This window comes from Rhinoderma darwinii, chromosome 2 (genome assembly GCF_050947455.1).
Source record: "Rhinoderma darwinii isolate aRhiDar2 chromosome 2, aRhiDar2.hap1, whole genome shotgun sequence".
Lineage (NCBI taxonomy): Eukaryota > Metazoa > Chordata > Amphibia > Anura > Rhinodermatidae > Rhinoderma > Rhinoderma darwinii.
This window is the reverse complement of record NC_134688.1, coordinates 98,781,613-98,801,628: the sequence shown is the minus strand read 5'-3', so window position 1 is coordinate 98,801,628 and position 20,016 is coordinate 98,781,613. Positions and strand designations below refer to the sequence as shown.

Below are 20,016 nucleotides of genomic sequence, written 5' to 3'. Positions count from 1 at the left end.
TCGATACCCTTTTGAGTCCCCTCTGTGATGAATTTCTTTTAAAGTAAATTTGTACCTTTTAACAAATTATTTTTTTGTGATGTCATAACATCAATCACTAGAACTAAAAGCTCAGAGCATCAAGTCACTCCAGCTCCGATCTGAGAGATACACAGCCATGCCTTTGCTCAACAGGCCCTCCCTTGCAAGACAAGCCGTCAGTGGGGGGGGGGGGGGCTCACCCCCCTCCCCTCCTCAATATTTTCTCTGACCTTTCAGCAGATAGGAATTTGTGCACGTTTACTTTAACTTGTCCCTTCTTCAGTATTATTTGTTTGGTTTCTCGTGTGACTTTTGTCCTTTTGTGCTTTGCTCTTCATCAGTGTCACAGATTATTTCACTGGTCTTTTGTATTGACGGGCCTGGCAAGTACTAGAATGCGACCTTGGGTTTTGTTTTTCCATTCAATAGACGGGAAAAGTACATACAACATGTGTTTTCTAGTTCAGAGTGCATCCTGATCCTACCTTGTCCAGAATATATATATTTGATTTATTTTGCAGTCCATTAGTCCGCAAAAACCTTTTGGATCTGCATCAGTGTGTCATTAGTATTCACGGATCTGCAAAAAAAACTAAAAATGCAGGGACAGTCATGCACAATGGGCGAGTGAGCGCCACAAATACGGACTGTAAAGTGACATGTTCTGAGTTTTTGCGGCCCCCACGTAGATCCGTGAACATCACAGGCATGTGCATGCGGCCACAGAAATAAATGGGACCTTGTGCTATCCGCAAAACTGCGGTTAGCACACATAAAAAAAAAACCAGGTTTATGTGCCTGGGAGCAACCACCAAACAAATATCATAAATCCTAGTTATCTGTCGGGCTCTGGACTTTGCAATGTCTCCTCACAATCATTAGGTGATCCAGTTATAATATGCTACTGGTCAGCTGATTTGTGTACAATAATATGGTCGCCTTTAGGTATTGGCTACCTACCAGTTGGTAGTGTTTGTAGCGGAGTGTTGAAGGGAATGTATTGTCAGAAAGTGATGTATTTTGTTTTTTGTTAAACATAGCTTTACATTTTTTATTTTTTGTGTCGTTCTATTACATATTTAAAAAAAAAAAAGAAATCCTGAATTATTGCAAATTTCATAATAGACTGACTCTTCCTGTTCTGTAGAGATCCCTTCTCAGTAGTCACCTCATTAACAAAACGGGCAGAATAACAATAAGGGCGGATTCACACGAGCATGATTTTCATCCGTGCAGCCCGCGTTGTTTTCACGCGGGTCGCACGGACCTATACAAGTCTATGGGGCAGTGCAGACAGTCCGTGAGTTTTGCGCAGCGTTAGTCCGCTGCGTAAAACTCACGACATGTTCTATATTTAGTCGTTTTTCGCGCATCACGCACCCATTGAAGTCAATGGGTGCGTGAAAAATCACGCGCACCCCACGGAAGCACTTCCGTGGGACGCGCGGCGTTCGCGCAACAACAGTAAAAGAATGAATGTAAACAGAAAAGCACCACGTTCTTTTCTGTTTACCAACATCCAAAAGGAGTGTCATAAAGATGGCTGCTGCGCGAAAAGCATGCAGCCGCGCATCCATATGCACAGGACACACGCTGCTGCCACGCGCGCAAAACTATCACGTTCGTCTGAATCCGCCCTAAAGGTAAGGCTTCGTTCACATCTGCGTCAGGGTCCCGTTCTGATGTTCCGTCAGAGCTTTCCTTCCAAATGGAACCCGGACTGAAACAAACAGAAACCATAGGTTTCCGTTTGCATCACCATTATTTTTTTTTAATGGTGATGGATCCAGTGTAAATGGTTTGCGTTTGTCTCTGCTGTGTAAGGGTATGTGCACACGATAACTGCATTTACGTCTGAAATTACGGAGCTGTTTTCGGGAGAAAACCGCTCCTGAATTTCAGACGTAATTGCTGGTACTCTCGTTTTGCGGGGCGTCCATTACGGATGTAATTTGGAGCTGTTCTTCTTTGGATTCCCACGTCCCAAGAAGTGTCCTGCACTTTGACGAGGCTGTTATTTTCCGCACCGTCTTTTGACAACGACGCATAAAATGACAGGTCGTCGGCACAATACGTCGGCAAACCCATTGAAATGAATGGGCAGATGTTTGCCGATGTATTGGAGCCGTCTTTTCAGGCGTAATTCGAGGCGTAAAACGCCTCCATTACGCCTGAAAATAGGTCGTGTGAACCCAGCCGAAGGGTTCCGTTGTTTTCACTAAATGAATAGCGCAGTCAACTACGGTATTGCTTCCGTCAAAACGACGGAACCCTTGTACAACGGAGATAAACGGAAACCAATGGTGATGTAAACCTATGGTTTCAGTCAGGGTTCCGTTCCGACGGAACGCCTGAATGGAGCCCTGACGCAGATGTGAACGAAGCCTAACACCTCTGTTATAAAGCTGGAGGAAGATATCACAGGATCCACCATTGGCAATAGGTGATGGACCACGCTCCCCTGCACAGTGATCTCTGCGCACGTCACAAAGCATGCCCACAACACTCTAATGTAGCAGTCAATAAGTTGTCTTCAACCCCGGTTTTCTATGTCCATGTGGCTGCTATAAAGCAAATCCATGAACTGCTGTTTGCAGAGCAGGTGCTCAGGCAGGTTGGCTGCCCCATAATCATATAAATAAAATAGAATAAAAATATACCATTAGAAAAGTGTTTCAGTATCTGGTTTTAATTGGTACAAAAACATATATGTGATCTACTCCCTTTTAAGCAGCCCAAAGTGAAATGAGCAATTTATTAACTATTTTCTTTTACTACATTGTCACCGATTGCCCCCCCCCCCCCAATCACCGTAAAAGGAACAAACTGCACGCTGATCGCAAGTGCCATCCAGGTAGGACTTGATGTGCGCTGCAAGCCCTGCCACTCTCCTCTGAGTGACAGCTCTAGCAGTATCCTGATTGGCATCTAGAGCTGTCACGCAGAGCGTGGCATTTACAACCGCTGCTGCAGTGCATGCATGTATGATGGGGAGGCAGGATGTTCTCTTCGGTGTATAGAAGACCAGATAGCCATTAGGCTCTGCCCACTAGCTTAGAGAGAGCGCATGCAGAGTGGGAAAACTGCGAGGAGAAAAAATAATGCAGAATACAAGTCATATAATAGCCAGAAATGGTGTTATTCCTCATGTACACACAAGACCGCTTATCCCAAAAAGTCACCTGAAAAGTTAGGTATGCTGTTTGGATGTGTTCACACGGCTTATTTTCGGGCTGTAAACGGCCTCCAAGCAGCCAAAAGATTGAAAGCAGAACACCTCCAAACATCTGCCAATTGATTTCTATGGGAAAAACTGCGTTCTGTTCCGACGGGGTGTTTTTTTACGTAGCCGTTTTGAAAAACACCCGCAAAAAGTGCATGTCACTTCTTGAGCCGTTTTTCGTTGACTCTAGAAAAAACGGCTATAAAAAAACAAAACGTGAGTTTGATTAAAAAACTTCTGTTTTCTCCGTATTTTCAGACGTTTTTTGCTAAGTGTGTGAACGTACCCTTTGGGTTAGAGCTACAGTGAAATGTGGAAATTTGTGGGTTTATACATGTATGTTAACTGTACTTCTTTGTTTCTTTCAGCTGGTGGGCCTCTTGTTAATTGGAGTGGCAGCATGGGGCAAAGGCTTTGGAATAGTGTCCAGTCTCCACATTATCGGGGGAGTCATAGCAATTGGAGTCTTCTTACTACTAATTGCCATCATTGGATTAATCGGAGCCGTTAGTCATCATCAAGTGATGCTGTTTATTGTATCCTTTAAGTCCTATTCATAACCAGTTGTGTGATATGTAATGTCTGGGGGAAAAAACACGTGCGAACGCACACAAATACCCAGCTTTCCCAGCTATCACTAGATGTGTAGGACTAAAATTTTACTTTTATTAAGTCTAACTAAAAGGACAATACTGGGACATACGTGTAGTTTAAAAGTAACCAAAGCAGACCAACAAGAATAGTATACGAAGAGACGTAGAGAAGTGAAACGAGTGCAACTAAGCAGGACAGCGGCAGTCGTACGTTCTACCGCTGACCGTAGCAGTTACTGCTGGCCTAACATTGAAATAAAAAGCACTAGAGCCCCCCCCCCCCCCCCCCCCCCGACATGTTTCGCTACACACGTAGCATCCTCAGGGGTATAATGGGGCTAATGATTTATAGTACCATAAGCCATGATGACCAGTCAGAATATCTTCTAGAATATGAGTATGGACAAGAAGACTGTAGTGGCCTGCTAGACTACTTTTAAGTAGAAAATGGAAAATCCCAAAAAATAGGGCACCAGTAGAAAATTTCTAGGCACCACCTGGCATCTGTCCTCCCCTAGGATAAGATTAAAGAAAGATAGACTTATTAGTTACAATATTGCCCTATAAGAATCGCTATCTAAATAGTCATAGCAAGTAGTCCATTACAAGGAGACCATATCAAGTTCTTTTAGGCCATGTTCACACAGGGCGGATACGCTGCATAAAAGTACACGTCATATCCGCCCGGAACCTGCAGGGAATTCTGTCCGGAAGCCAACTAAAAAGCCGGTCGCCAACTGTTATTGGCTGTAGCAGTCACATGGGATAAAGCGTCATCCCAGGAGGCTGGCCTGGATGGAAAACTAAGGGATGCGTCACCATGACTACGGAGGCCGGGGTAACTATGCTTTAATTTATTTTTTTTCCCCCCTCCTGAGTTACGATTTTTGCAGTGGAATCACCGCTTTTGTCGCAAAAATACATTTTTAGCAGGTTTTACCTCCCGGTTGAATTTAGTGGGGAAAACCCACAACAGAAAAGTAGCAATTCCGAAGCATAAATTGATATGCTGCAAATTAAAAAAAAAAGAAATAAAATGCATCGCAGCTTAATTCAGCTGATTTTTTTTTTTTTTTTTTACCTGCAGCGTGTGGATGAGATTTGTTCAAACCTCATCTACTCTGCTGCTGCTACTGTATTACGCTGCAGATTTTCCACAATCCAATCCGTTGCAGAAAATCTGCAGTGTTTACGCTACGTGTGTACATACCCGTACAGAGCAGCTCTGCGTTCTGGCTCCCAGATGAGTGGGGGGGGGGGGGTTGAGGTGAGCCCCTTTTATGATGTCCATATGCCCTGGAAAGGGAAGAGACAACCTATTTAAGAGGAGATAAAGTGTAACAAAACACTGAGCATTTCTCATCAAGCTTTTTAACTAGTTGAAGAAATAATTTTTATTATTAAAGTGAATGTAGTTGGGGGGGTGGGGGGTGATTAAGGGGAACGTTCTTGGTGAATAGTACCTGGTTCCGGCATCCTTAACTTGAAGGTCAGTACATGGTGGTGTTAATTCTCATCTTTATTTTTCAACTGGTGGTCTCGTGCTCTTGCTTGGCTTTGAATAGATCTCAACAGGTAAGCGTCATTTCTTAGCACGGTCAGTCTCGCTCGAGGTTTTTAGTGCTGCATTATAAGTCAATCTGCAAATCTGATGCACACCTCTATGTAAATGCTTTAGGAAATTACCTGAATTGCAGAAATTCGATCGTCGTGATCATGGGGGCAGACTTTTTTTTTTTTTTTTTTTTCTTTCTAGACTTCATGTCCGTTGTGCCGTTGAAGAACACTTCAGTAATCCTCTCCATGGCTGATAACAGGGAATAATGTATTACTTGAAGAGGAAATTTAGATATTCTAGTCTGTAGGGTTTTATAGCCACATATTAAATTAGAAACCTTTTCTCTCCCCTCTACTGTAAACTGTCAGTATAACAATTCGTGGCGTGCCTGTTAGAAACCTTGCATTTTGGGTGCCCTGAGTTTCCGCACCTCCGCTGTGACCTTCACTACGTTTTTGGTTTTTGCAGGAGCGGTTTCTGAATGAAGCATGGACTAGTATGGGCAATGTGACCAGGAGAGAAATGGAGAAGAATCTCAACTGTTGTGGCTGGTTGAACACCACAGACAGACTTGCACAATTCAAAGAAGAGTTTTCGCATTGCAAAGACGTGAGCGGTCTCATATCTTGTGGACTGTCTTCAATTGTTTCCATTCTTGACTCGTATTAGCAGAGATGGGTAAGTCCAGGGCTACGCTGAGACTTTTTGTAGCGCTACTACTGATTGAGTTTAACTATTGAGCTGCAGCTGCGGGCCACATAAATACGTTCAGTTGCATGACATTTTGTAGACAGCAGCTGTGACTCAATAGTCAAGATCAATCGGTAGTATTACAAAAAGTCTTCGTGTAGCCATGGCCTTATCAGATAATACCGCAGAAAAACCGATCTCTCTTCCACAGTACTGTTAGGGTATGTACACACATCCTATTTTTGGCCCGTAAACGCCCAGAAAAACGGCTGAAAATACGGGGGCTGAACGCCTCCAAACATCTGCCCATTGATTTCAATGGGATAAACGGTGTTCCATTCCCACGGGGCGTTTTTTTACGCGGCAGTTTTTAAAAACGCCCCCTAAAAAAGAAGTGCATGTCACTTCTTGAGCCATTTTTGGAGCAGTTTTTCATTGGGTCAATAGAAAAACTGCTCAAAACATCCTTGAAAAATCAGAGGCTGTATTCCCTTGAAACCAGCTCTGTGTTTTACAGCCGTGTTTTGTTAAGGGTATGTGCACACACACACTAATTACGTCCGTAATTGACGGACGTATTTCGGCCGCAAGTCCCGGACCGAACACAGTGCAAGGAGCCGGGCTCCTAGCATCATACTTATGTACGATGCTAGGAGTCCCTGCCTCGCTGCAGGACAACTGTCCCGTACTGTAAACATGATTACACTACGGGACAGTTGTCCTGCAGCGAGGCAGGGACTCCTAGCATCGTACATAATTATGATGCTAGGAGCCCGGCTCCCTGCACTGTGTTCGGTCCGGGACTTGCGGCCGAAATACGTCCGTCAATTACGGACGTAATTAGTGTGTGTGCACATACCCTAAGCGTGTGAACATACCCTTAAATATAATTAACCAACAAAACAACCCAGCAAATAATGAGCATGTCAGACATTTTACTTGGTGCAATACAGCTGGTACCTTCGTCACACACCGAATAAGTGTTGCTTAAAGTACAGATGAAATAGCAAGAATAATCAAAACATAAAACTTAAAAAAAAAAAAAAAAAAATGCCATCCCCAGGGGACACTGCACTATATAGGTATATTATAAAACGTTTAAATAAACAACCTGTCTACCTATAATTCCAAAAAATGTGTGCCTCACTTAAAGAGGACCTGTCACTAGAATTAAAAAAAAAACGCCCCCAACCTGGACAACCGCTCTAAAGAGGGACTGTCACTAGGTGAAAGTAAGTTAGAGACACAGCGGCTATTGGGTGAGACTGCGGAGTCCAGCGGTGTTTGTCTTGTAGTTGGGTGTCGTCCATTCACTGCGCTATGGACCCCTCTATATTTAGCAATAAATATGGAAATTACTCTTTGGCTAGCTAAATGGGTTTGGCCGCCAGCCATTCTCAGTGGGTGGAGCTACCACTGAGCCTCTGACACTGACCTATCAGCGTGAGGCTGTTTCCTAAAGTCAGTCTTCAGCTAGCGTCATCGCATGAGACCACTGGCTGAGGACTGACTCACGCGATGACGCAAGCTGAAGACACTTTTTAGGAAGCAGCCTCACGCTGATGTGTCAGAGGCCCCCGTGGTAGCTCCACCCACTGAGGGGCTGGCGGCCAAACCCACTTGGCTAGCCAGAGAGTAAGTTCCATATGTATTGCTAAATATAGAGGGGTCCATAGCTCAGTGAAGGGACGACACCCAAGTACAAGACCAACACCGCTGGACTCTGAGACGCAGCGGCTATTAGGTGAGAATACTAACTCGCTTTGTAGGACCTAGTGACAGTCCTCTTTAAAGCGGTTTGTTCAAGTTGGGGACTGTTTTTTATACTGATTACCTATGCACACCCGGACCCTGCACCGATCAGCTGTTCCGGGCACCGGAAATGCAGTGGATGGCTCCGGTCACAGTATAGCGGCCATGCTGGGTTACTGCAGCTCAGAACTGCAGCATGGCTGTTATACAGTGGTCCAAACCTTCTGCCTAGGTCATCCGTATAAAAAAAAAAACAAACAAAAAAAAAAAAAACGCCCCCCAACCTGGACATCCCCCTTTTAACAATAGAGCAGGTATTTCCTGTGTAATAATGTTCAGACATGGCAATTTATAGAACAATATATGTGGATGGGGTTTTCAGAACTTCATCTGCACCCCATTATGAGCATGCTACGAATCTTCTAATCCACAGCCTGCTCATTATGCTGCAGGTTTAACCCCTTTCAATGTAAGACATGTAAGCTGTGCTGCGGAATCGACTGCTGTGCCCCAAATCTTGCACCTACAGCTTTAAACCTGGTATCATTTGAAAGTTAAGAATCTGGACGTTGATACGACCTCTAAGCTCTAGTCCTGTTACATTCTATTTGCGGCAAAAAGTCATGCGTTTAATGATTCCACAAGGCCTAGTAACAGCAAGATTCTTAAGGAGCCTTTTAAACATGGGCTCAATCATTCATCCCCCATCTCCTCGTTCATCTGCATATCTGTTCTTACTAACCTCCTTGTTCACTTTCAGGAGTGCAATATTAAAGGCATTCAGTGTGAGACATGTGGCAACAAAATGTTGAACCATGCGGGTGAAGCCCTGAAAATCCTTGGTGGTGTAGGACTCTTCTTCAGCTTTACAGAGGTAATCTAGTGTCCTAAATGGTAACGTACCGTATTTTCCGGACTATAAGGCGCACATAAAATGTTGAGAATTTCTCAGAAATAGAAAGTGCGCCTTATAATCCGGTGCGCCTTATATATGAACCCGACAGTAAAGAGAGGGGTTCATACAGGATCCTTTACCTCTATCGTGGGCGGCAGGGGTCGGCGGCGGCATACCACAGCACACACCATGCTCCTCCCCCCCGTGCGCCTATGAATTTATTCTTCACTTGGGTTTTTACAGTATCCATAAATGGATTGAGCATTACGGCCACCGTAATCAGGAGCCACACGGAGTGATACTTACAGCTCTGTAGGATCCTTGCAATATATCTTTGCTTTAGCGTTAACTATACCCACTACCCCAAAAAATGCCTCCTGTTAAGAGACATGCTTATGATGCAGGTTTCAAGCTTAAAGCTATAAGTTATGCAGTAGAGCATGGAAATAGGGCAGCTGCAAGAGAATTCAACATTAATGAATCCATGGTGCGTAAGTGGAGAAAACAAGAAGATGACCTCCGCCAAGTAAAGAAGACCAAACTGAGTTTCCGAGGAAACAAAGCAAGGTGGCCACAGTTGGAGGACAAAATAGAACAGTGGGTTATGGAACAGAGAAACGCATGTAGAAGCGTCTCCACTGTCTCTATTAGACTCAAAGCCACTGCTTTAGCACGTGACATGGAGATCAAGGACTTTCGAGGAGGTCCTTCATGGTGCTTTCGTTTCATGCAAAGGCGTCATCTCTCCATTCGCACCAGAACTACTGTGTGCCAGCAATTACCAAAGGATTATGAAGAGAAGCTGGCCATTTTCCGCACCTACTGCATAACCAAGATAAATGAAAAGAATATCCAGCCAGAACACATTATTAACATGGATGAGGTTCCCCTCACTTTCGATATCCCCGTAAACCGTACTGTTGAGAAAACAGGGACCAGTACGATATCTATACGTACCACAGGAAATGAGAAGTCATCTTTCACTGTAGTTCTCGCTTGTCAGGCTAATGGCCAGAAACTACCACCCATGGTAATTTTCAAGAGGAAGACTTTGCCTAAAGAAAATTTTCCTGCTGGTGTCATCATTAAGGCTAACCCAAAGGGCTGGATGGATGAGGAGAAGATGAGTGAGTGGCTGAGGGAGGTCTACGTCAAGAGACCGGGTGGCTTTTTTCACAAATCCCCATCCCTATTGGTCTGTGACTCGATGCGCGCCCACTTGACCGATACTGTCAAAGCCCAAGTGAAGAAAACTAATTCGGAGCTTGCTGTCATCCCTGGTGGATTAACCAAAGAGCTCCAGCCGCTAGATATCAGCATCAACAGGTCATTTAAAGTTAAATTGCGAGCTGCATGGGAGCATTGGATGACAGAAGGTGACCACACATTCACCAAAACAGGGAGGCAACGCCGTGCGAGTTATGCCACTATGTGCCAGTGGATCGTGGATGCCTGGAAGAATGTATCAGTCTCCAGTGTCATCCGAGCTTTCAGGAAGGCTGGAATCACCACTGAAGAGCCTAGCAGCAGCAACGAAACCGACTCGGATAATGAAGAGGAGGACCCCATGCTTGATGCCGAAATCGCCCAACTGTTCAACTCCGACACTGAAGATGACGGATTTGATGGATTTCTGGTGGAGGAATGAACTGAAAAAGTACGGTAAGGGTATGTGCACACACACTAATTACGTCCGTAATTGACGGACGTATTTCGGCCGCAAGTCCCGGACCGAACACAGTGCAAGGAGCCGGGCTCCTAGCATCATACTTATGTACGACGCTAGGAGTCCCTGCCTTGCTGCAGGACAACTGTCCCGTAGTATAATCATGTTTACAGTACGGGACAGTTGTCCTGCAGCGAGGCAGGGACTCCTAGCGTCGTACATAAGTATGATGCTAGGAGCCCGGCTCCTTGCACTGTTCGGTCCGGGACTTGCGGCCGAAATACGTCCGTCAATTACGGACGTAATTAGTGTGTGTGCACATACCCTTAACGTTTTGATTTGCAATTACAGCTGAACCAGTTGCAAGTTATTGTTAAAAAGTGTAATAAATTTTGACTTGCAGTCTGAGCAATGGTTTATTTAACGGTAATGTGCTGCGCCTTATAATCCAGTGCGCCTTATATATGAAACATGATTGCTTACAAGGCGCTCATAGAAAGTGCGCCTTATAATCCGGTGCGCCTTATAGTCCGGAAAATACGGTACTGACAATACTAAAATGGAGATCTAGAATGTTAGAAAAAGGAGAACCTGTCCTGTTCTACCAGGGAGTACAATTCTGTTAACAAAATGCTAAACCAGAGGTAAAATAACAAATCCCTACCTTCTGTAAGTGACTCCACCGTGTCATTCTTCCCTCTCGGTGACCCATGTGGAAGGAGGGGGAAGGGATAGGAAGCTGGCAGCAGGTCTATGACAAGATTTGTGGCCGCTGAAAGGGTTTTTGTAGTTTAATGTGACTAAAACGTAATCGCTGTATAAATTAAAAGTTCTATAACTTGTGTCCCTTCCTCACCATTTTCAAGATATGTTTGCTGGCTGTGAATGAAAACACTTGTTTAACCCCTTGGAGACAGCCAATTTTTTATTTTCATTTTTCCATTGTCCCGTTCCAAGGGCTGTAACTTTTTATTTCCATTGACATAGCCATGAGGGCTGCTTGTTGTGGTGTGTTTTTTTTGTTTTTTTTGTGGGGCGAGCTGTAGTTTCTATTGGTACCATTTTGGGGTACATGAGACTTTTTTTTTGATCACTTTTCATTTTTACGGCGTTCACTGTGCTGGTTAAATAGCGTCATATTGTAATAGTTCGGTCTCTTTACAGACACTGTAATATGAGTTATGTTCACTTTTTTTATACATAAACTTTTTATTTACCTGTGTTAACTTATTTTTTTATTATTAGTCCTTCTAGGGGACTAGAACCAGCGATCACTTGCACAATATACTGCAATATTCATCTTTTGCAGTATATCGTGTTTCTGACCTGCTCCTTTTAAGCCCTGCCTCCAGGGCTTAATAGGAGTACAAAGATGGCAGACCTGGGAGCCTTCATTAGACCCCCAGGCTGCGATGACCACCATCAGCATCCGGCACATGCCCCTGTGTCTAATGGCTTAGATGCCAAGTTTGCTAATGCCCGCAGCATCTGAGGGGTACAACACATGGTATTGGAGTTGTCCAATCCCAGCTGTTGCAAAGCAGGTGTCGGCTGTGTGAAACATCCTGCACTCGCTGTCTTGGAGTAGCGCACATCCAACGAACTGTACGTCGAATGTCGATAAGGGGTTAAAGTATTCCTCCAATTCAGTTTTCCTGCCTTGTCTGACATCTTGCATGGAGTGGCGCAGGGTGCACACTGGGCGGTACAGTTGCCTAGGCAAATGTGCAACACCCAGAGAGTCTAATGCACCAGTCCTATTCAAATTAATAGGACCTGTGCACAAGACTCTCAGGGCGTTGTACGTTTGCCTTGACCATTGTAACACTCTGATGTTCGAATAAATGGAAAGAACTGAATTGGAGGAACACTTTAAATTGAGGTTCCTGGTGCCATCTCTTCCCCAAGCATGCAATATACATACGTATGGCCGTGCCTATCATGTAAAAGAAAACATGATTCATCAGACCAGGCCGCTTTCTTCTATTGCTCTGTGGTCCAGTTCTGATGCTCATGTGCCCATTGTAGGTGCTATTGGCGGTGGACAGGGGTCAGCATGGGCACTCTGATCAGTTTGCAGCTACGCAGCTGCGGGCGTTGACTTTTTTTTCTTTAAAATGTCCGGTCCATATATCAGGGAAGCTCCTTTCTCCCTGTCATTTCACACCGAATAACCACCTCTGTAAATTGAAAGCTGAAGGCATGCCTGGAAAGAAGTAAACCAGTCAGAAATGTTTGGTACACAACTTTCCCTCAAACAGAAAAGAGGAGAACTGAACTTTATTCAGAACAAAGAAACACACAGACACATGCCCCTCCCTAGAGATGTGGGACTTGCTTAAATCCCATTGGCTCCTCAGCTGTAAGTTTTCCTGTACATTCTTCTGCACACTCCTCTTTGCATTCCAGGGGGCGGTGTCTTCCAGAGGCGTGTTATGCAGGCTCTTTGTGCTCCATGAATCCAATCTCTTTGTGTAATATACCGAATATATATATATATATATATATGGATAATATTTTTCAAACAATATACATGGTAATGATCCCTGACACTATCATAGCCAGCATTAAAGGAGTTGTCCCATGACAGATGTTTATGGCATATCCGCAGGATAGATGCAGATCACACCTCAGAACTTACACTTCTCTGAAGAACAGGAATCCCCCGACCACGTCCCTGCCTGGTGAGGCGGCTGCCAGCCGCTGCATCGAGGCGGTGAAGGTGGTTGGGATTCTGGAAACATCCGACCAAGCGATATACAATCGTTTTCTACAGCCTTTAAAGGGAACCTGTCACCAGCATTTCACCTATTAAACCAGCAATACCTGGTGGTAGTGGGTGAGAAATCATTTCTATATAACCTATAATTGTCTTCTTAGTCGGCTCTGTAGCTTTAGTATTCGTTTTTTTAGTGTTCCCGCACTGTATGCTAATGAGAATAAGAGTTAAATCTTCATTTGGAAAGAGTCATATCTTCATTCCTCAAATCTTTCCGCGTTTACCCCGCACCCTTACCTTTGACAGCTCCTCGCCTTCCCAAAGCACACAAAATCCCGCGCTTGTGCATTGATGTCCTCTTCTAGTGTGCGCACACAAAGGGACTCCGGATTATTACGATAAAAGGCGCAAAAAAGACCGTTATTTACAGTCGGAGGAGGAGTTTAGGAGAGGGGATAACGGCAACAAACTTTTCATAGCAGCGGCCGGTGACGGATAAGTAAAGTTCGATGACGTGTTCATGCATTACATGCCAGTTATTCATTTAAATAGCTGGCATGTAATGCACCTTATGAAGAGGTGAGGCTGGCTGCTGCTTCCCCTGGTGATAACCGCTGATAGACAGGGGTGAGAGGCGCCAGACCCATGGTAAACAGCTGATTGCTATGGCAGCTTCAGACATTAAAAGAATGTCTCATGTAGACCGACCCTTTTCATAAAGAACTGCTGGAAAGTAACGGACAGGACAACATTGAAACCAGAATTGGGCGTCAGATCATGGGGTGAGGTGAAGGCTCTTTACATTTTAGATTGTTGTTTTTGCAAACTAGTTCCCAGACTATAGATAATTGACTGAGGCTTCACGTTTAATATACGCCCTTCTGTATACCGGGTATGGTTATAGCATAGAATACGTGCCACGCTAATGTAAAACCAATAATTCCACTAGCTTCTAATAAGGGAGTAAAACAAGCACAGAAATGATGATAAATGCCGGCTGATGGGTCACATTGCTATGGGGACCATGAAAACAATCAATTGTATGACCACATAAAATTCCAGCCAGGACAGCTTTATCACACAAATATCCACATCATTCACACCTTGCATTGTCGCTCGGCCTGGCTGCATGTGTTGTAATATTTGGTACCTGCAAATATAAAATGTGGTTTTAGAAATCCTAGCGCTGCGTTGCTATGAGGACTACGACAGGTTGGCAGTTCTAGGGACCATTCCGAGAACATATTAAATAAGGCGCACCTGTATTAAATGTGACCAGTGTTTTAGGGCTTATTCGCACAGCTTTTTTTTATGGTTAGGACTGTATACTTCTTGTCCAAAATGGGATAGAGGAAAGCAGGAAATATTTCTTTTGGTTTTGCTTCTATAGAGACTTTTTGTAGTGCAACTGATCTATTTTTTTTTTTATTTTTTTTTTTTTTTCAACGATCAAGCTACAGTTCGAAGGAAAACATTGAGTTGTGTGCAATCTTGTGGACTGCAGCTGTCACTCGATAGTTATAGGGTGTACTTTAATTTCAACCGTATAGAACAGCGCATCAAAACGCAGTAGAAACCATCTTTATTTCGGTTTTTTTAAATGCGGTTTTAACCACATAACATCTAAATACAATCAAACTTACAAACAATCCGGTAGCGCCACAGAAAGTCTGTGTAGTCCAGGCCTGATCTGATTCAGTTTTTGGTAGAAGTATACAGAACTAGTACACGCCAAACTGTATCCTGTACTCTGCTGAAATAACAGCCTTCCCTACCAAAACGACAGTTTTTATTACATATCCGCCATACTAGTTCAGATCTTGCATGTTCTATTACTTTGGTTTCCTGGAGCTTTACTTTGGCTGACATGATTGCTGTAACGGTAACCATGTGACATGTGAACAGGGCTGTTTCCAGATGTATTTTCTAGAACAAAAACAAATTGATGGCCCATGACTGTTTCCTAATCATCACTTTTACTGCTAGGAACCAGCTGACCCTGAACAATGTCTGCTACCACAGGACATGAATATGGATGTTTTTGCCCCTGAAGCTCAGCTCATTTATTTGCTTAAATTTTTTTCTCCAATATTGGAATATATTCCACTCCATGACAGCAGCGTCCGCACCTGGTGGCCGAGTGGGCCCCACCCAAAGGGTAGTGGGCCCCGGCACTTGCCCGGGTTCCCTAGGTCCTGACGCCGGCCTTGTCCCCAGCCACTCCCCAAAGGGTAATCCAGCAGCATATGACCGTGCAGCAATGGTGATGTCCCTATAGTCTACGTTTTACCTCCGCACCCAGTCATTGGCTGCTGCGGTAACATGGTCACTGAAAGGTATAAAAAATACTATAATACTAGAAATACCTTTTTATGTTCTTCATGGGTCAGGTTTTTACGCAAAACCACTCCAAGGAAAGTATTGTTTTACTGATCGATCTGTTACTGGTAGTCCTTGAAGACTTGATCTCTTCTGAGCCTAGTGCTTATAAGTTGTGTAGACCTGTTTCTACACAAATACCATTATTAGGCCTTCTTTACACGAGCGTATTTCACGTCCGTGATACGCGTGTGAAAATCACACACGTCACACTGACCTATGTAAGTCAATGGGGCCGTTCAGACATTCAGTGTTTTTCACGCAGCGTGTGTCCGCTGCGTGAAACTCCCTGCATGTCCTATAGCTGAGCGTTTTTTGCACATGACGCACCCATTGAAGTCATTGGGTGCGTGAAAATCACCGACATCACACGGACGCACCATCTGTGTGCTGTGCATGATTCACGCAACAGTTGCTCAAACAATTGAGAAAAAGACAACCACCTCCTTCATTTCATTTTGCTGACGTAAAAACCACTTGACATAAGGATGCCATATGCGTGAAAATAACGCAGACACGCACCAAACATGCAGTGGTTTTTATGCGCACAAAAATAAGGCCTAACCCTGCAGTTTCAGTAATGGGCCTTTCGTAGGGTGGAGAATCCAGCTCTTTCCACTTCTTAGGGTATGTTCTCATGCTTACTAAAAAAAACGTCGGAAAATACGGAGCTTGTTTCAAGGGAAAACTGCTTCTGATTTTTGAGCCGTTTTTTTTAGCAACTGCTGTATTTGGAGCTGTTTTTCTATAGTCCATCAAAAACGGCTCAAGAAGTGACATGCATTTTCAAAAACGGCCCGTTGGAACAAAACACCATTTTTCCAATTTGAAATCAATGGGCAGATGTTTGGCGACGTTCTGCTTCTGATTTTTTTTTTCGGCCATGTAAACATACCCTTTATAGTCAAAGGGCTCAGGATCTTACGCCTCATGTACACTAACTTATTTTGTTTCCTCCCGTAAATACGGGTCCTTTGTCACACGTATTCGACCCGTATTGCACCAGTATTTACGGACCCGTGCCCGTAAATACAGGTCCGGTGTCACCAGTATTCCACCCATATTTACGATCACGCTACAGAAATAAAAACAAAGCGCACATCGTGCCTGAATTTGTATATACAACAAAAAAAGAAAAGGGTCAAAGGTACTGACCTGGTAATGTTATGCTAGGAGCACAACATCCCACACGTGCATTCAGAGGTGACTCTGTCAATGTCGGTTGCAGCCACAGTTCCCAGTCCGGAGATTTAAAGGCACAATATCCGCTGAATAAGTCCAGTATAAGGAAAAAAATCAGGAAATCTCCTGACACGGCTGCGCCCTTGGATTTCCCCGTTTTTTTTTTTTTTGTTTTTTTTTTCTCTCCCCCTTATACTGGACCCATATTTACGGGCATGTTTGCACTGCACTAATCGGCAGCCCCTTCTCTCTATCAGTGCAGGATAGAGAGAAGGGACAGCACTTTCCGTAGTAAAAGAAATTCATACTTACCCGGCCGTTGTCTTGGTGACGCGTCCCTCTTTCGACATCCAGCCCGACCTCCCTGGTTGACGTGGCAGTCCATGTGACCGCTGCAGCCTGTGATTGGCTGCAGCGGTCACAAGGGCTGAAACGTCACCCCGGGAGGCCAGACTGGAGGAAGAAGCAGGGAGTTCTGGGTAAGTATGAGCTCTTCATTTATTTTTTTTTTTTTTTTTTTTTTTTTTTTTATAAACACACACACACACACACACACACACACACACACACACACACACACACACACACACACGTTGATCTATATTGTGATCGGTAGTCACTGTCCAGGGTGCTGAAAAAGTTACTGCCGATTGTTTAACTCTTTTCAGCACCATGGACCCTCACGTTGCCTAGCAACGCTCCTGTAATCTCACACACACACACACACACACACACACCATGTTCTATATTTTTCAACGGCACGGGCACCTTCCCGTAAGCATAGGCGGAGGTACCCGTGGCCAATAGAAGTCTATGGGCCCGTAATTACCGGCGTTTTTACGTTCGTGTGCATTGGGCCTTAAAAAGGTTTTCCAATCACAAAGTCCTATCACTAGGATCCTAGCATGAATATTCAAAGTTGTGCAGGGAGCAGGAGCACAGCCCCATTAGCAGTACTCCTACATTCTCTGGATTGGTTTGGGGGTCCTGGCAGTCGGACCCCTGTCACTGTGATGGGAGAACCCCTTTATAAATTGACCTGCGGTGAGGATTTTAAACTGCAGCATGTTAATTTATGCTGCGGAAACGTTGCGCTTTTGTTGCAGGTTTTCCCCATTGAATTCATTAAGGATTCACTTTTACAATATTTTTTTTGATCCAGTAACATGTCCAATTGGCTGTGTTGAGGTTCAACAACATTCCCTTTGTCGGCTCTGAGGATACAAGAGGCAAATGAAGCTAAAGAGCTTCAATAAAATGTATCTATTAATGTAGAATCTGCTGACGTGGTCTGTCCATGATATAAATGAGAAGATCAAGTGCATTATAAAAGCTTGTAACAAAAAAATCTGATGTCTGTCTTCTCTCTCATTTTTTTTCAGGTTCTCGGTGTATGGCTTGCATTCAGATACAGGAACCAGAAAGATCCTCGTGCAAATCCTAGTGCATTTTTATAGTATTATAGAAGCTCCACCCGCAACCCTTCAATCGTGTATTTAATTTCACAGTTTTGGACCGATCTCTTAGCTGGTAATTTCTAACCCTACAACACCATGTCCGACATGCGGCAGGGGAAGAAGTCAGACCAAGCCTCCCAACGTGGCGGCTTTTTCAGGAATGCAATCAGGCCACAATTTTAGCAGATCTATTATGTAAACAATAAAGGGGTTATTAGTTTTGTGTGTATTTTGGGGTTCTGGCCATTTAGGGGGAAATCAGTGCAAGGATATTTGTATTTTAGAAATAGGCTGTGCTTGTACCATGGCCTTTGGCTGTCCAGTTTTTATTAAGTTTTCTTAAAGAGGTATTACTTGCCGTGTTTTTAAAGGGCGGATTGGATGAAGGGTATGTTGTGTACATATATGGAAAGATACATGCCCGGCAGTCTTAAAATGATGTTTTTTTTATGTTCATGGCAAAACGTAAAAGATCTGTTTTTAGCACCAAAGCATGTGTGATTGTATGGCAAACTTTTACATAAAGGCCTGGATATTCGAATACAGAACCACGGCCTGTGAAAGAGGAAATGAATGATGTGTAGAAAGCAGCCAGTTACAAGAGCAAATATCTCATGGGTTTTCTAATAATAATGTATTTGCAGAACATTTAAGGTTAAGTGTCCCATTTACTATAGAGTGGAGCATTGAACGCCGAATTCTACAAGCAACGTGCATGCCTTCCCTGTCTGGTCTCTAGCTGCACCTCTAACCTCTTCTAGGTAAATATCAATTGTGACCTAGGCTTTGACCTTATGTGCTTGCCTGCACAGAATAGCGTTTGCCCCCGGTACCCCCCAATATGCATTCTTCTGCATGTTTCAATCTGAGAATGAGCCCACAAGTATAAAGTTAATGAGCTGATGATTTTATGGAGGTGGAAATCCCACGTCTATGTTGACGGATGACACACTCAACTGGAAATACATCGGACCGCAGAACGTTCTCTCCATGCATGTGACGTTGTTTGGCCACTTACTGTTAACATGTTCTGCGCCAGTGATAAAGTGACTGACGTTGTGCTACATTCTGTTTTTATAAGAATTCTATGTATTCTGATGCAATGCTGGCAGTTTACATTACGCATATGGCACAGTCTTTAGGTGTGAGGTAGCCACTTGTGCTGTTTTTATGCAATACGGTTTTTATACAGTATAATTTAACCTGCTGCAGACCTCGGCTTGCTGAAACCTACATAAAGAGAAGTTCGTAAAACCTGTTGTATTTAATGAGGAGCTCACCGCTACAAAGGTCACTTCCAGAATATATCCGCTTTAAAAAACAGATACAATACTGCTGTAATGTAGCCGGATTCAGCCATAAGGACACACAGGTGATCGATCGGCTGATGAACCTTGCACTGTAAAAATGTCTGACGGTAGGATCCGATTCCAATGGATGCTGAGTCATCACAAAACCTTTCTAGCTTGAACCCTGCCTGAGGATTTATCCCTTCCTTTTCTCATGCATTAAGACAAGTCCTATTGTCGCCAGTGATGAATCTTCCCTAAAATTCTGATAACCGGAAATGGAAAGCCCCAGCAAAGTACGTAATGTGAGTTATTTATTCAGATAACTGCTTTAAGATACAATAAAATATTTTCTCCCTTCAATATTTTGGGTTCTTGTACTGATTTCACTGTCTGAACAGCTTTGTCCACTTTAAATTGATCATATTTTACATGCCCTAAATTACGGGGACAACTCCTAATAAAAGGGTTCAGGGACGGAAATCAAACATACTGAATCATTTCCAGTAGAATTGGATGCAGGAGGGCCACGTGCCACTAATCAAATTTCTTCCTTTCGAAAGCTGCCCTGGAAGTCTGTTTTGTTATTTTA

At 43.8% G+C, this 20,016-nt stretch overlaps 1 protein-coding gene across 1 annotated transcript in view; it reads left to right on the top strand.

Annotated features, from left to right (window-relative positions):
• TSPAN31 (tetraspanin 31) overlaps window positions 1-19,787 on the top strand; it is a 37,243-nt gene extending 17,456 nt beyond the window's left edge. The window contains exons 2-6 of the mRNA XM_075851960.1: window positions 3,613-3,780; window positions 5,332-5,412; window positions 5,864-6,004; window positions 8,598-8,711; window positions 18,061-19,787. Of these exons, the coding sequence (XP_075708075.1) occupies window positions 3,613-3,780; window positions 5,332-5,412; window positions 5,864-6,004; window positions 8,598-8,711; window positions 18,061-18,135 (579 nt within the window). The 3' untranslated portion in view covers window positions 18,136-19,787. The remainder of the gene's footprint in view (window positions 1-3,612; window positions 3,781-5,331; window positions 5,413-5,863; window positions 6,005-8,597; window positions 8,712-18,060) is intronic.
• Window positions 19,788-20,016: the final 229 nt, after the last annotated feature.